We start from the raw sequence: 16,443 nt of genomic DNA on the forward strand, positions 1-16,443 counted from the left end.
TTGTGGGCTAGTGTTCTTGCCCCCATGTGATGTCCACAGATGCCTTCGTGAATCTCTGTCGATGCTCGATTCTGTCGTCGGTTTACCGGACCGACACACTTTAGGAGTGGTCTTATTACGTATTTCCTGTACAGTTCCCCTTCGAACACTAAGTACCTGGCGGCGATCCTTTTCATTTTGGCCGAGGGATTGCGGCCCTCCGGTAATTCACCTGTAAGTTTGTATTTCATTATCGGAGTCATCCACGTTGTCTCGGTCTCTATGTTACCCACCATGCCGACGGTCTCAGTGATGCTTTTCGCATTCCTGATATCTACTAGCACGGTTCGGCTGACATTCTTGATGGTTGAGCTGGCCAGTTTGGAGAGAGCGTCGGCCCGGTTGTTCTCGGATCTGGGAACGCAATGGATTTGGAAAGATTTCAACTTTGCTATGTCGGCTTTTACCCTCTCTAGGTACCTTACCATTCCGTCGTCTCGAGCCTCAAACTCCCCTCTGATTTGGTTAGTAACCAACAGTGAGTCTGTCTTCAACACAATGTGTTCCGCTCGTGACCCTAGCTAGCTCGACTCCGGTTATCACCGCCTCGTATTCGGATTCATTGTTCGATGCCGAGAAGGTGAATTTCAAGGCGTACTCGAACTCGTCCCCGTTTGGGCTGATGATAAGGATGCCGGCTCCTGAGCTGTTCGTCGTGGAGGAGCCGTCGGTGTAGACTTCCCATATGCCTGGGTTTGGCACTTCCTGATACGTGCATTCGGCCAGGAAATCTGCAAGTGCTTGCCCCTTTATCGAAGGCCTTGGTTTGTACTGAATGCCGAAACCAGAGAGTTCCACTGCCCATTTGATGAGCCTGCCGGATTGTTCGAATTTTTCCAAAGCTTTCTCCAACGGCTGATCGGTTAGGACCGTCACGGGGTGTGCGTCGAAGTAGGGTTTTAACTTCCTTGTGGCAACGACGACGGCGAAGGCTGCTTTTTCGATTAGTGGGTAATTTCTCTCGGCAAGTGTATGGTCGACAAAGTAGATTGGGTGTTCTTGTTTGTCTTCTTCCCCGATGATCACAAGATCGACCGTGGCCGAGGTAATCGCTATGTATAGGTATAGCATCTCCCCAAAAGATCGGCTGGACAGAGTTGGGAGAGTCCGAAGATGAGCTTTCGGTTGCTTAAAAGCCGTGCTCTGTTCCTCCCCACCAAGTCTTTATTTCCTTTCAACACTTTGAAGAACGGGGGGTGCTCTTGTTTACCGACCGAGAGATGAAACGGGCGAGCGCCGCCATTCTTCCGGTCAGCATCATAACCTCTTTTCGATTCCTTGGTTCCGGCAGGTCTAGGATTGCTTGGACTTTGTCTGGATTTGCATCGATGCCTCTGGCACTGACAAGTACGCCGAGGAATTTGCCTGCCCGGACACCGAAGTTGCATTTCATTGGGTTGAGCTTCATCTTGTATTTACTTAGTGAACAAAACGTTTCGTGTAAATCGGCCAGGTGCTCATTTTGTCGGACTTGCTTTTTACAATAGCATCGTCGACGTAAGCCTCAATGTTTCGTCCTTTTTGGTTTTGGAACACTTTGTCCACCAGCCCTGTACGTTGCTCTCGGCGTTCTTCAAACCAAACGGCATCATTTTGTACATGTATGTGCTGTTGGCGGTGATAAATGCGCATTTAGGCATGTCTTCCTCGGCCATAAACACTTGGTGATACCCGAGAAGGCGTCCGGCAGCTCAAGATGGTGTAACCCGCCGTGGCGTCGATTAAACTATCTATTCGAGGCAAGGGATAACAATCTTTGGGGCATGCTTTATTAAGGTTGGTAAAGTCTACACACATTCTCCATGCCCCCGATGACTTCTTCACCATTACAACATTGGCTAACCACTCAGGATAAGTACAAGGCATGATGAAACCTGCCGCTAGTAATTTCTCTACTTCGGCTTTGATGGCCTCGTCCTTCTCGGCCGAGGAGTTCCCCATTCTCTGCTTGACTGGGCGAGCGGTGGAGAGTACGTTCAGCTTGTGAACAATCACCTCCCGATTCACGCCTGGCATCTCGGCCGCTGAGTATGCGAAAACATCTTTGTTCTTCCGCAGCAGGTCCAGGAGGTCGGCTCTGAATTTTGGTTCCAGGTTGACACCGACGGTGACGGTGCGGCCCGGATCAATCTCTACCTCCTCGGTCTCTGCTCCTTCGACCATGCCGATGGTTCGGTCGTTCCCGGATCTGGGGGTGTACTGTATCCGGAACGATTTTAGTTCTGAAGCGACAGCTCTCACCCTCACTAGATACCTTATCGTCTCGTAGTCCTGGGCTTCGCACTCTCCTCTGATCTGGTTGGTCACGAGGAGCGAATCTGTCTTCACCATGATACGCTCTGCCCCGGCGGTTTTAGCTAGCTCAATTCCGGTTATCACCTCCTCGTATTTGGATTCTTTGTTTGAGGCCAATGAAGTAAGCTTCAAGGCGTGCTCGAATACGTCTCCGTTTGGGCTGATGATAACGATGTCGGCCTTCGAGCTATTCGTCGTGGAGGGGCTGTTAGCATAAACCTCCCATAAACCGGGATCTTCCTCTTTCTTCGAGATGAGCTTATGTGCCTCCCCCCGGTCCGAGACATATATCAATGTCAGGGCCCGGATGGATATTACAGCGTCGATTTCGCTCAAGGCGACCCGGCCTATGAGAACGTCGTAGGCAGGCGTGCCGTCGATGATTACGAATTTAGACATAACATTCTTGGCTGCACCTCCCTCGCCGAACCTCACCGCAGAACCGACCGACCCTGTGGGTGCAGGCCGGCCCCGAAAAAAGCCGTACAACGGGTTGGTGCGGGGGCTCAAATCTTCAATCCTCGACCGAGGCCGAGAAAGCATTCTCTGTTCATAACATTCGTGTAGGCGCCTGTGTCAATCAGGCACCCCTTCACCAAGTGGTTGGCTATGTCTAGGTGGACCATAAGTGGGTCGCTATGAAGAGCGACGACTCCCTCGTAGTCCTCCTGTCCGATGGTCATATCGGGGATGTTGGAAGCGGGGGTTGCTGTGTTGGGCACAAAGTTGATGGCCCGATAAGGTTCATCCAGTGCCGTTTGTGCCTGGGAGCGGACCCACCGCTCTCGTTGTCCCCGATGATGACATTGACTACTCCTACTCGCTCGGGAGCGGACTTGCTATTTGATCCGCCGGCATATCCGGTTTTTGGCCTCTCGGCAACATATTTGCCGAGGCTCCCCATCCGGATCGCTCTTCAATGGCATCCTTCGGTGTCGGCAATCGTTGGTTAAGTGTCCGGTGTGGCCGTGGTACTCACAAGATCGGCTCGTGTCACCGTCACTCCTCGGCCTAGGGGTCTTTCCCATTTCCGGCCCTCGTTCTTGCTCAAAGCGAAGACCTCGGCGGCCGACACGACTAGGGGGGTGTGATCATCGTACCGTTTTTTGTAGTATGTTCCCGAGCTCCCCCCGGCATCCGCCGAGCTTTGTTTCCTGGCAGACTTTTCTGACCGTGACCTATTATTCTCACGGCGTCTTTCACCGGACCGTGACCCGTTGTTGTCACGGCGTCTTTCGTTCGGGTTATCCTCCCGACGGCTCTTCTTTTCTGAGTGCTCGGCCTCGCTGGGGCCTACCCAGGTCTTGTGGTAGTCTTCTACCTTGATGGCTTGGTCAGCCAACTTCCTGGCGGCGTCCAAACCTAGGCCTCCGCACTTGATGAGCTCATTTTTTAAATCTCCCCTTGGGAGGCCCTTCATCAGTGCGAAGGCCGCCAGTTCGGGATTGATTTCTCGAATCTGCTGGACCTTTCCGTCGAACCTCTTCACATAGTTTCGTAGAGACTCGCCTCCCTCCTGTTTGATAGTTAGGAGGTCCGATGTCTCCACGGCCCTTCTCTTATTGCAAGAGTACTGGGCTAGAAAGGCGTCCCTTAGGTCGGCGTAATAGTGTACCGAGCCGTCGGGAAGCCCCTTGTACCAATTTTGAGCCATTCCATGCAGAGTTGTTGGGAAAATTCGGCACCAGACCTCGTCGGGCTGCTCCCATACCGACATGTAAGACTCGAAAGCCTCAGCGTGGTCGGCTGGATCACTATCTCCCTTGTATGACAGAGGTGGCAACTTGAGCTTAGTCGGCACCGGGACTTCTAGGACGTAGGCGTTGAGGGGCTGCCTAACCACGTGTCGAACGACACGCGGCGATCGGCTCCTCGCATCCCTAACTCGGCTCCTCCCCCGTAGCGGGAGGGGCTCCTTCTTCGACTCGGACTTCTTCTCCAACTCGCCGAGTCGGACTCCTCGGCTCCTTTGGGGTAAGCCTCGTTCGTGTGGCGGGGACGCCGTCCTCCCACGAGTGCGGGAAGGACTTAGGTCTACCGCGCCCACTTTGGGCTCCCGGTGTCTTGGTCGGGTCGGCTTCTCCTAGTGCTCCGTTCAAATTTCTTGGAGTCACGTTTAGGGCCCGGGTCTCTGGGACAGTTTCCGCCGCTCTTGTCGGCGTGACAAAGTGTGAGCGGGCGACATCGCATTAGGTCCAGGAGCATTTTCGGTTTCGCTATGTCAACCACATGCCCCATGATGGCGACCTGGTTGGTCGGGCGGCGGCGTGTCGGGTATTATTGGCATCCCGAACTCGGTTGGATTACTCCGCCGGTGGAGGGCCGCACGACTCAGTTGTTGAAAGCATCACCTTGGTAGAACGCGGTTTCGTCGGTCACGACTGCGTCTTGTTGTTTCGACATTTTCTTAGCTTTTTGGGTGGGTTTTTGTTTTTTTTTTTTTTTTTTTTTTTTTTTTTTTTTTTTGGTTTGGGAATGAATATGACTAGCTTCTAGTGTCTTTTCCACGACGACGGCGCCAATTGTTCGGGTGTAATTCCGAGCAAGTATCGTTACCACCCGTGGCTTGTAGAATAATGTCTTGAGTTGAACCCTTCTTGCCTCTATTGTTCCTCTCGGCTTCTCCGCAACATCGAACGAATCGAGGGCTTGGCTTTGTGCCAAGCGTACTCACTCCGACGCTCAAGTCAGTAAACTTAAAGGATTAAGTTGTGTTACTTGGCTAGGTATGTATTGTAGAGAGATAAAGAGGATATTACCAGATGAATAGTGTATTTAGGTTAAGTTGTGGGATCCTTTCCTCAATGAAGGTTGAGGAGTATTTATAGACTTTCACCTTTTGTCACGTAGTGGCCAAGTGGCTAGCAGGTGGAAAGACCGTTCTACCCTCGGCCGATGGACCCATGGCAGGCCGGCCGAGGGTCTTGGATATGAGTACGCGGATATGTGTCCCGGCTGGCTAGGTGCCAGGCCGGGACCCAGGTGACAGGCCGATGGGTTGCGTCGGCTGGCTAGGTCAGTTCGATATGTTGACTTTCTTTGTGGATGTCTCCGACCTTGCTCAGTGTGTTGACTTGGTCAACGGTGCAGAATATGCCCCATCAAACATCATTAATTTTGCAGTAAAAAAAATCAAAAAAAATACTCATTTTATTATTTCTTATGATTTAAACTTTTATTTATTTCTCTAATCAAAGTACATTAAGGGGAAATATGAAAAATAAGTGAAGTGTCAGTTTAAATTCTATAAATAATACATTAAAAAGTAAAACTTTATAAATACCGTGCATATATTGCACGACGTCTATATTAATAACTCTATAAATACCGTGCATTTATTGCGCGGGATCTAAACTAGTTGGTGTAATATTAAGGGAGTACTAATCATTAAATAAACCAACGAAAAGGTTTCCAACAAGTTAAACAAAGTACAACAACCTGCAACAAAACCATAAAGCTACAAACTACAATAAAACAGGGGCAAAGTGTATCATCAATGTGTATACGAGGTTAAAAGGGTGGGCTTCATTTGAGATTATTTTTCCGATAATTTTTTACTCCATTTAAGTGGGGTTATATATCCTTTATGTTGCATATATATCTCAAACGGGTTGGGCGGGTCGGATCATATAGGTCGGGTACAGTGTGTTTAAATACGGGTCGGGTCATACGGGTTATGGGTCCGGTTATTAGGGGTAAAGTACGAGTCAACAATTAGTATATAACGCCTTTTATAAATCGGAAAAATATTTTTTAAAAATTAAAGTATATTTAATATTAATATTTTAATCATATTCAATGTATTATATAATAAATATTAATATTTTAATAAAAATTATTTTAATTTATCATTGACTCAACGGGTCGACGTGTTCGTGTCGGGATTCAGTTAAGTTAACGGATCATTTCGGGTTCCAGATCGAACAGGTTACTGCTCGAGATTTTCGGGTTTTAACCCGGAAAAAATGGATGAGGTCGGGTCAAAATTTGATAGGTCTATATCTTACTCATGTCTTAAACTCATAACTTATCATTTAGTTAAAATAATATGGATACGAATTGTACAAATAACCAACTCTAATTTGTTGTGTTTTACATTTATATAATATCGACTTTCGTATGACTTTAAATTTATTAAAAATATATGGAATATTAGCTTAAAAGTAATCATCTAACCACAAAGTATAAAACAGCCCGTGAATTTCACGGGTTTAAAACTAGTTCACTATATTCTTCCCTATTTTCTTATTCGGATTATTCGGGTTTTCTTCCCTATTTTCTTTTTTGAATTGATTTGTGTGGTCCAAATTAAATTGCGTGTGGGATAGTGTGTTTTGTGTGGTCCAAATTCACTTTCTTATTTCTTATGCAAAAAGAAAAGGGGAAGAATCTATATTTATGGCCCTGTTTGGTAAACAGCTAATTAATATTAGCAGAAGCAGATTTAGTAAGCAGATTTGACTAGCATAATGATTTAGCGGGTTTGACTAGCAGATTTATTTAGCAGAATTGTTTTAGAGGTGTTTGGTAATTGACAGTTTTAGATTAGCAGATTGTTTAGATTCTTTGTAAAATGACAAATAAGGATATGAATAAATTATTTATTAAATATATAAAAGGAATGTTATTATTTTTTAAGGGGGTAAATATGACAATATTTTTTCATTCTAATCCGCTAACCTAATATGCTAGTAGGAGCAGCATATTGCAAAATAGCATATTGGACCCCAATATGCTATTTCAATATGTCATTAACCAAACGCTCTAAATAACATATTCGTAAGTCAAACATGCTAAACCTCTGCAATATGCTGAAATTTGGCCAATATGTCATTTACCAAACAGAGCCTATATATAAAAGAGAGTTTTTTCGAGCGATTCTAGAGCGTCCACATCATCAAAAATTAATTTAGGAAAGTTTCATAAATAATATTTTTCACATAAAAAATAAAGTGGAAATATCTATATTTCCTATTTTATATTCATGAGAAGTTTCTAATTTTATATAAAAACTTTGACATTTCATTTGGCAAAAAAATGTCGTTATAAAAATTATGAAGATAACATAATTAGATTCGCGGTAAAAAAAATGCTTTCGTTAGAGTATAGATTTCATATGATTTGCACATATTAAAGATAATGCACTTCTTAATATGTTATATGTCCCACATTGAAAAACAATGTTAGTATACTGTGGTGATTATAATACTTTTAAATTATAGAATTGTCCCACATCGAAAGATTAACATAAAGTGGGTGATTCTATGATTATAAATAGGAGTCATCATTGGAACGTATATATCAACCAAAAACCTTTTGAGTCTCTTAAGTATTGTTTTGGGGAGCTCTTAAGGGTTTATATCATTATCTTCACAGTATGATATATATATTTTCTATATTATGTATTATATTCAAGTGATGTTTATAATCTTTATATAAAAACTTATACATCTCATTTCCCAAAAAATTATTATAAAAAAATTGTGAAAATTATATTATAATAGATTTTTGGTAAAACAAATGCTAGCATTAGAATATTGTATCATATTATTTGCATATATTTTTAATTATGGTAAAAATTTAAAAACAAACGTACGAATATTAATAAATAGTACTCCCTTCATTCAAGACCAAATACAACATTTTCTGTATCAGTGCTTTACGTTTGTATTAAATATGCAGTTCCTAAATGCAAATCTGTTTAGTGGAGATAGTTATTTAAAATAAAATAAAATAAAAACTAAAAGGAAGATATATATATTTAAAAAATAAAAATAAAAATAAAAATAAAAGGTAATAACTTACATTATAGACCAACTCAGGATCGGGGACGTTTCTTGGATGTCATAGTTTCTTCGTTAACCCAAATACCTTCACCATGGTCATCACGCATATAGATGCTTTCAGTGTCCTCATGATAAGTGTCAACATCGTCGAAATAAGATACAGTGGTAGAGTGATCCATTCCCTCAAAAACGACATCCTGATCATCATCACCATTATCAGATGGACTACTCCTTCTACTCCTTATAGACAAAGACAATGAGACCACTTCTTATCCATAGGATCGGTGACATAACACACTTGTTTAGCTTGGGATGCCATTATGAAAGGATCATCCTTATTATTGCCAACCTTACCCAGATTGACCAACGTAAATCCCATCTTATCCTTTCGGACACAATGGATGTTGTTATCAACCCAGTTACATCGAAACAAAGGCATTGTGAAATCAATTTAATCTAGTACCAATATTTCTTGAATAACACCATAATAAAGGCATTTTACCCAAATAGGCTTTTTATCTTTTGAAGTAGCAAAGTGCATTGCCTCAAATTCAGAACTCACACCACTATTTTGCATTGTGCTCAACTCATCTTGCTCGCGGGTGTAAAAAGTATATCCATTAATGCCAAAACTGTTGTAAAAGGTGACCCTGACATTTGGACCTAAACCAAGACGTAGTAACCTAGGAGAGATGTCATCACCAGTTTGATCCGTACACTCTAAGACAATATTCCTAAACCACTCTGCAAACGTCTTCGTATGCTCGTTCGCAATCCACTTCTCGGTCTTGTTTGGGTGATCGTATTTGAGCTCATCTTTGTGTTGTTGAATATAAGGTTGCACCTCATCTTCGTTGTTTAGCACATACGTGTGTGCTAAATGCAATATTTCACATGTCACAATTTTTTCAACCCGGCCCCTAATACCTTTTCCGGTCATCCAGTCACTATGACAATTCTTAGGAACGCCAATCAACTCCTCAGGGGAGAGATGAGCGTAACAATATGAAAGAGCTTCGTCTAAAATAGCGCGTTCAGCAATACAGCCTTCCAGACGATACCGATTAGATGTATAGTTCTTGTAGACTTTCATCAATCTTTCGAAAGGATACTGGTATCTCAAGTACACGGGCCCAAGGTACAAAATCTCCCTAACGAAGTGAATGGTCAGATGAATCATGATAGTGAAGAAAGAGGGTGGAAAATACATTTTCAACTGACAAAGAGAGGTTACAACGAGGTCCTGCAATGAATCCGCGTCATCGGGATCGATGACTTTCTCGCATATGGACTGGAAGAAGAGACAGAATCTAGTTATAGCATATCTTACCTTTTCAGGTAAAATGGAACGAATAGCCACAGGTAGTAATTGTTGCATCAAAGTGTGACAATCATGTGACTTTAACCCGGTGAGTTTTAGGTCTTGCATCGACACTAGGCTTTTGATGTTCGACGAATAACCATGTGGCACTTTAATTCCATTCAAGCATGCACATAACTCTTTTTTCTCATTCCGTGAAAGGGTATAAGCTGCTGGCGGTAAAAATGTACGATTACCTCTCTTCTGTGGTGCCAACTCTAGCCTAATACCCATCATTTTCATATCTTCCCTAGCTGCGGCGTTATCCTTTGTTTTACCAGGAACATTCAGAAGGGTATTGATAATATTATCACAGACATTTTTCTCAATGTGCATGAAATCGAGGCAATGCCTGACCTCCGGGTCAGGCCAATATGGAAGTTTTTCAAAAAATATGGATCTTTTCTTATACCCACGAGTAGACAATTTAGAGCCGCTCTTATTCCCATAATCTATCTCAATATGCTTTACTTTCTGATAAACTTCATGCCCACTCAAAATTCTAGGAGGTTGACGAAGTTCTTGTTTTCCATTGAATGCTTTCTGCATCTTGCGATAACAATGGTCATGATACAAGAACCTCCTATTTCCCATATACACATACTTACGAGAAGACTTCAAGTATTCAGACTCGATATCCTCCCCACACAATGGACAAGCCTCTTTCCCATGAAATGTGTGCCCAGAAAGGTCGCCATAAGCCGGATAGTCAGATATTGTACACAATAACATCGCTCTCAAATTGAATGTTTCGTTCTTATATGCATCAAATACTTCTATCCCACTATCCCACAACAATCGCAAATCATCTAGAAGAGGTTCCAAATATACATCTATATCATTTCCAGGTTGTTTAGGGCCGGAAATTAACAACGACAACATCAAATACTTTCTTTTCATGCACACATATGGAGGTAAGTTATAAATAGCCAACACTACTGGCCAAGTACTATGTTGGCTACTCATGTTTCCGTGTGGGTTCATTCCATCAGTGGACAGCGCTAGACGTAAGTTTCTAGGTTCATTGCCGAACTCGGGATACTTAGCGTCGAACGATTTCCATTGCATACCATCTGCCGGGTGTCTTAGCTTTCCATCATTTATTCTTCCTGTTTCATGCAAAGTTAACATTTTTGAATCATTGGGATTCGCATAAATCCTTATGACTCTTGGTATCAATGGAAAATACCACAACACCTTAGCCGGGATGTAACACCCCGGCCCAAACCGGGTCGGGAACGGTTACTTATGATAGCTCACCAGGCTGTGTACATAGCCCACAGATCAACACGGGTCCTTTGTAGCGCATTTTGTCCTCATTCATGCGCATCCCGGGAACCTTCCCAGGAGGTCACCCATCCTAAGACTACTCCCAGACAAGCACGCTTAACTTTGGAGTTCTTTCACATGGATGACCATAAAAGAAAGTGCACTTTGTTGATATGAGTAGTACTTCCAATCCCTTTAAGCACTAGTCATTTAAGCCTATCACTGGACCTCTTCAATTACCGTGGGGTGTTACACGGGATCCCTTCCTTATCCTTATAACGCCTTTCCAAACATTTAGGGCAATTGGTTAAGTTTTGATATAATTTCCGATACAATATGCAATCATTTGGACATGCATGTATTTTCTCATATTTCATACCCACTCCTCTTATTAGTTTTTTCGCCTCATATGTCTTAACAGGTAGAACATTACCATCAGGAAGCAACTTCTTTATCAAGGCTAAAAAACTAGTGAAACACGTGTCACTCACCCCATTTGCCCCCTTGATATTATACAATTTCACCACAGCCGACATTTTTGTGAACTTACAACCAGGATACAGAGGTGCTTCAGACTCACACAACTTCTCATACATGTTGTTAAGGTCATCCCAATTACTAGTGTCATCACCTACATCTTCAAAAGCAATCGACTCATCATCATTCTCTTCATTATCTATAGACCCAACATTCAAATTCTCTACTTCCAACTCTTCCAACTCAAAAAACTCGGCAAACTCAGGATCATCAGTTAGCCTTTCGTGTACCTCAACATCATCTTCTTCAGAGTTATTCTCTTCCTCTAATGATTCCCCATGAAAAATCCAACGTGTATAGGATCGACTAAATCTCCACTTTTCTAGGTGTATTTTAACGTCCGGAAAAGCCATATAGCTAATATTACCACATCTTTCACAAGGACATGCAATACTAGAAGAACCTTTCAAATTGTTCGAAACGAATTCATAAAATTCAGCTAAACCATCCTTGTAGGTGCGGTCACTCATATTTGCATCAATCATCCAAGTTCGAGTCATTATTCTACATTCGTAATAATAGGCAACTAATTCAGAAAATAAAATAATAAGCAAACAAATAAACGAAATTCAGGAAAGCAATTAAGCTAAATTATCAACAAATTAGATAATAACCCAAAAAATCCTATATCTATAAGCGTTGCTAAGAAACATATATATAGCTGATTGATAAACACGATGAGGGAGAGAAGACGGTGACAACAGTGACGGAGATGAAGACAGAGAGACGATCAGGGAGGAATGGACGATGATATAGTAGCAGTATTAGCTTGTGTTTGTGTTTTGTAGCGTATAGCAGAATAAAACAATCTGTTGTTTTTAAGATTTTCATTACATTAATAACAACGGTTATTGAGTCTACAACCATTGTTAAAAGGTATTAACAACGGGTTCTAAACAAACCGTTGTAATTACTTTTCACTAATTTTGCGCCAAATTATTAACAACGGTTAAAATTTAACCGTTGTTATTAGTTTTTATATTAACAACGGTTTTGAAAGTATGACCCGTTGTTAAAACCAATAACAACGGTTAACAACACAGAACCGTTGTAATTAAGTTTGGTAAAATTTGCGGCATCAATTCTACAACGTGTTTTGATGATTTTCGTGAATAAGCGTTGTTAAAGGGCCGTTGTAGTTGCCTGTATTTGTAGTAGTGTAAAAACGCAAATACGTGGTGGTTATTTGTAATTTTTCCTATTTATAATCATGTGATACCTCACCTCATGATAACCTTCTAATGTGGGACAATTCAACTATTTATTTGTAGTATATTTATCACACCTATATTATTTTTCAATGTGGGGACAAACAATATACTTAAAAATACATCATCTTTTTCGCACCTAATTCGACATCTAACCCAGTTTAATAATAATAAGCAAATATTATACTATTTATTAATATTCGTATAGTACATTTTTTTAACTTATTATCGTAATTAAAATATGTGCAAATAATACTCCGTATGATACTATATTCTAATGCTAGCATTTATTTACCACGAATCTAGTTATATAATTTTTCAAAAATAAATAAATTATGTTACTTTTTTGCTAAATGAGATGTATAAGTTTTTATATAAAACTTATAAAAATCACTTGGACATAATATAAAAAACATATATATCATATTGTGGAGATAATGATATAAACTCTTAAGAGCTCTCCAAGGAGACTCAGAAAGTTTTGGGTTGTTATTTAGGTTCTAAGGATGTCGTCTATTTATAATCATATGATCAACCACCTTATGCTAAACTTTCGATGTGGGATAATTCTATTATTTATACGTAATCTATTCACCACACCAACATATTTTTCAATGACATACTTAGAAATACACCATCTTTTTCGCACATAATTCGACATCTAACCCGGGTTAATAATAATGAGCAAATACTATACTCCTTCGATTCAAGACCAAATACAACATTCCTTTTTTTACACTACTCATGAACGAATAGAATCTTTACGATTCCTTGCAATATGTAAAACAAAATTGTGGTCATGTGGGATCTTATTTGATTCACCTATAAAGTACAATGAGAATATCAAATTTTAAAATTAAAGATATTTACGTTGTAATTTGTGTCTTGGCAAGTGTGTACACGAAAATATTGTATTTGGTCTTGAATGGAGGGAGTACTATTTTTTAATATTCGTACGTTTTTTTTATAATAATATTTTGGCAATTGAGATGTATAAGTTTTTATATAAAGATTATAAACATTACTTAAATATAATACTCCCTCCGTCCCGGTCATTTGTTGTCCTTTGGTTTTGGCACAAAGACCAAGAAAAGGGAAATGGGTCAATTACTAAATGACAAGTGTTCCAAATTGAGTGTGAAGGATCAAATTGCTCATCAAGTTCATTCTTAAAATAGAAAGGACAACAACTCACTGAGACACCCCAATATGGAAAAGGACAACAAATGACCGGGACAGAGAGAGTACATAATAATAATGATATAAACTCTTAAGAGTTCTCCAAAACAATATTTAAGAGACTAACATTATTATGTTAATCTTTCGACGTAGGACAATTATATAATTTATACGTATTATAACCACACTAACATTATTTTTCAATGTTATTAAAAGAAGTACATACTCGTATCGCTCGTATGTGCAAATGATATGAAATCTATACTCTAATAAAAGCATTTTTTACCAAGAATCTAATTATATTATCTTCATGGAATCCCAGGTTAGTACAAAATTGCAGGTGTTTGACGGATTTGTAATTGCAAATCTTTCAGATTGGTTCTTGAAAAAGCTGGATTGCAGCATAACAAGACTATACATAATTCAGATTATCTTATACAAGTATTATTTTTCCGCCTTACTAGTTTTGGTTTCTGGGCGAAAAGATTCATAAACAGAAGCCTGATTATTCCTGAAAGTGGTTATCAGCTTTTTGCACAGATTAGAGACAAAGAAAAGAAAATATTCAAGTTTTGAGCGTTTAAGAGATGTGAAGGTGGCAGTCAAGTGAAAACATTGTTGTTTTCATAGTATAGTATTTTCCCAACTTACTGTATATGTATATATAACGTCGTTGTATCACATGTAATCCTACGAGCTACGACTGTCATAATTTAACTCAGTTTTAGTACAAGTTCCATACATCCAGTTCTAGGCATCAAAAACAAGAGGTGCAGAAATGCCAGAAATACCTTTTCACCTACGGTAACTATACCGCATAAAGTTAAAATACAAGTGCAATGTTCCCCTTTCAAATGTGCATTTGTAACCTTTCTTACGAGAGTATTCCCATTCTTTGTTCACAATTCGAAAAGCTATGTCTTCATATGGAGGGCCAGCATGGAATCTAATAATGCAAGTCTCGCTGCTATCCCCGTCTTTCTCAATCACATACGTTGGGGACAATTGTTTATCAATAAGATCGGGGTAGAAAATGTCGAACTTGTACCCTTGAACCACCTTAGGAGGCGGGTTATCATAGTCATAATGGGTGCGATTGTACTTGTTCCACTCATACCCTGTATGAACCCGATTCAAGTATTTGGGTTTCCTAGGGCGATACCTATCATGCCACCAAACCACCGGAGAATCAAGAGCTACTGAAGTAGCCCTAGTCTCAAAACTGTTCTCTGGTTCTTCAATTTCATCTTCAGTGATCTTATCGTTCTCAGAGTGCGAACTGTGAGCATCAAGAGACTTGTGTTCAAGGCGATTCAGATGCCTCCTTAACATCTTGTCATGATGGATTTCCTTCAAACAAGCCTTTGCCTTGTATAAGGGAAGCCCATTAAGCACAGCCTCCCAAAACTCGACCACCTTGGCTTGACCAGAACGCATACCTGCCTCGATTGTGGACTGTAGCTCTACCAGATGGTCGTGTGACATGCCCTCTAACAAATTTCTGACATCAGTCTCAATATTCGAATGCAGTCCTCGTTCAGCACGAAATCCAGCCCGATCCATAACGTCTTTTCTCCTAGCCTCGCCCAGCTCCCACTCACAAACCACCAACATTGCCTCCCAGTATGCTGTATGAGTCGGTATTTGTCTGTCCAAGTTGAGATACAATTTAATATCTTCCTCAAGCTCTTCAATCTCCTTAACTGTCAAACCCTTAAACACCATATAATAATGCCGCCCATCCAACTCAACATCCAGCTCATCATCGAGATAAGTGGCGATGACATCAATAGGCTTCATTCTGCCCTCACTAACACGAATCTTGGACCGAAGCTTGCTCTGATGGAAATCAAACTCAAGTTCCTTCTTCAAGAAATCATCGGCTTCAGCCTTCTTGGCTTGTTCCCTCTGCAAAAACATCGTCTCCTCCTCACGCTGTGCCTTCTCTGCTGCCCTCTCGTCTCTCCTCCTCTTCACCTTCTCAATCTCCGCCATCCGTTCCTCCCAAGACACTCCTCTAGTCATCACCTCCCTCTTTTTATTCTTCTTCCACACAAACTTCTCGTTCAAGTTAGCATCTCCAAAAGGGTTTGATTCATTCAAGTATCCGGAAACAGTCGCTGTTTTAAGCTTTTTCATCGCCTTTTTCTGAGCTTTTTTCGCTAGGTATTCCAGGATTTTTTCCTCCGAAATCATATTGTGGAAACGGTATAAAATAAAAATAAAAATAAAAATTTGGTTTGCAAAATTGTAATGAATGAATTGATACATGAGTCCTATTTATACAAATTTTAGACTCCCATCACAAGTAGGAATAGGAAATTAAAAAAAAATATGGAAACAACTGAAATTAGGAAAAGAATCCTTACAGTCGGTTTAGGAATTCTGATTTTTTCAATGTGTTTTTATAATTTTCTTAACGATATCTAAATAAATGTACATAAGATGTAAATATTAAGACCTCTTAATATTTACATCTTATGTTAATCTTCGGTGTGGGACAATTCTATTATTTTTCAATGTGTTTTTATAATTTTCTTAACGATATTTTTTTGCCAAATGAAATCTAAAACTTTTTATAAAAAAATTATTTATATAAAAATTAGAAACATCACTTGAATATAATATAGGAAATAAATATTATAATAATTAAAAAAATTCTCCACTTTATTTTTTAAATCAAAAAATATTATTTATGATACTTTTCTAAATTAATGTTTAGGATCACCCCACTTTATGATAATTTTCTGACGTGGGACAATTCAACTAT

The 16,443-nt window shown here is 40.4% G+C and overlaps 1 protein-coding gene across 1 annotated transcript; it reads right to left on the reverse strand.

Annotated features, from left to right (window-relative positions):
* Positions 1 to 14,444: 14,444 nt before the first annotated feature.
* On the reverse strand, positions 14,445 to 15,895 carry LOC141629029 (splicing factor Cactin-like). Its single transcript, XM_074442105.1, has one exon. The coding sequence runs from the start codon at positions 15,867 to 15,869 to the stop codon at positions 14,469 to 14,471; it is 1,401 nt and encodes a 466-aa protein (XP_074298206.1). The 5' UTR covers positions 15,870 to 15,895; the 3' UTR covers positions 14,445 to 14,468.
* Positions 15,896 to 16,443: the final 548 nt, after the last annotated feature.

This window comes from Silene latifolia, chromosome 2, assembly GCF_048544455.1.
Source record: "Silene latifolia isolate original U9 population chromosome 2, ASM4854445v1, whole genome shotgun sequence".
Classification (NCBI taxonomy): domain Eukaryota; kingdom Viridiplantae; phylum Streptophyta; class Magnoliopsida; order Caryophyllales; family Caryophyllaceae; genus Silene; species Silene latifolia.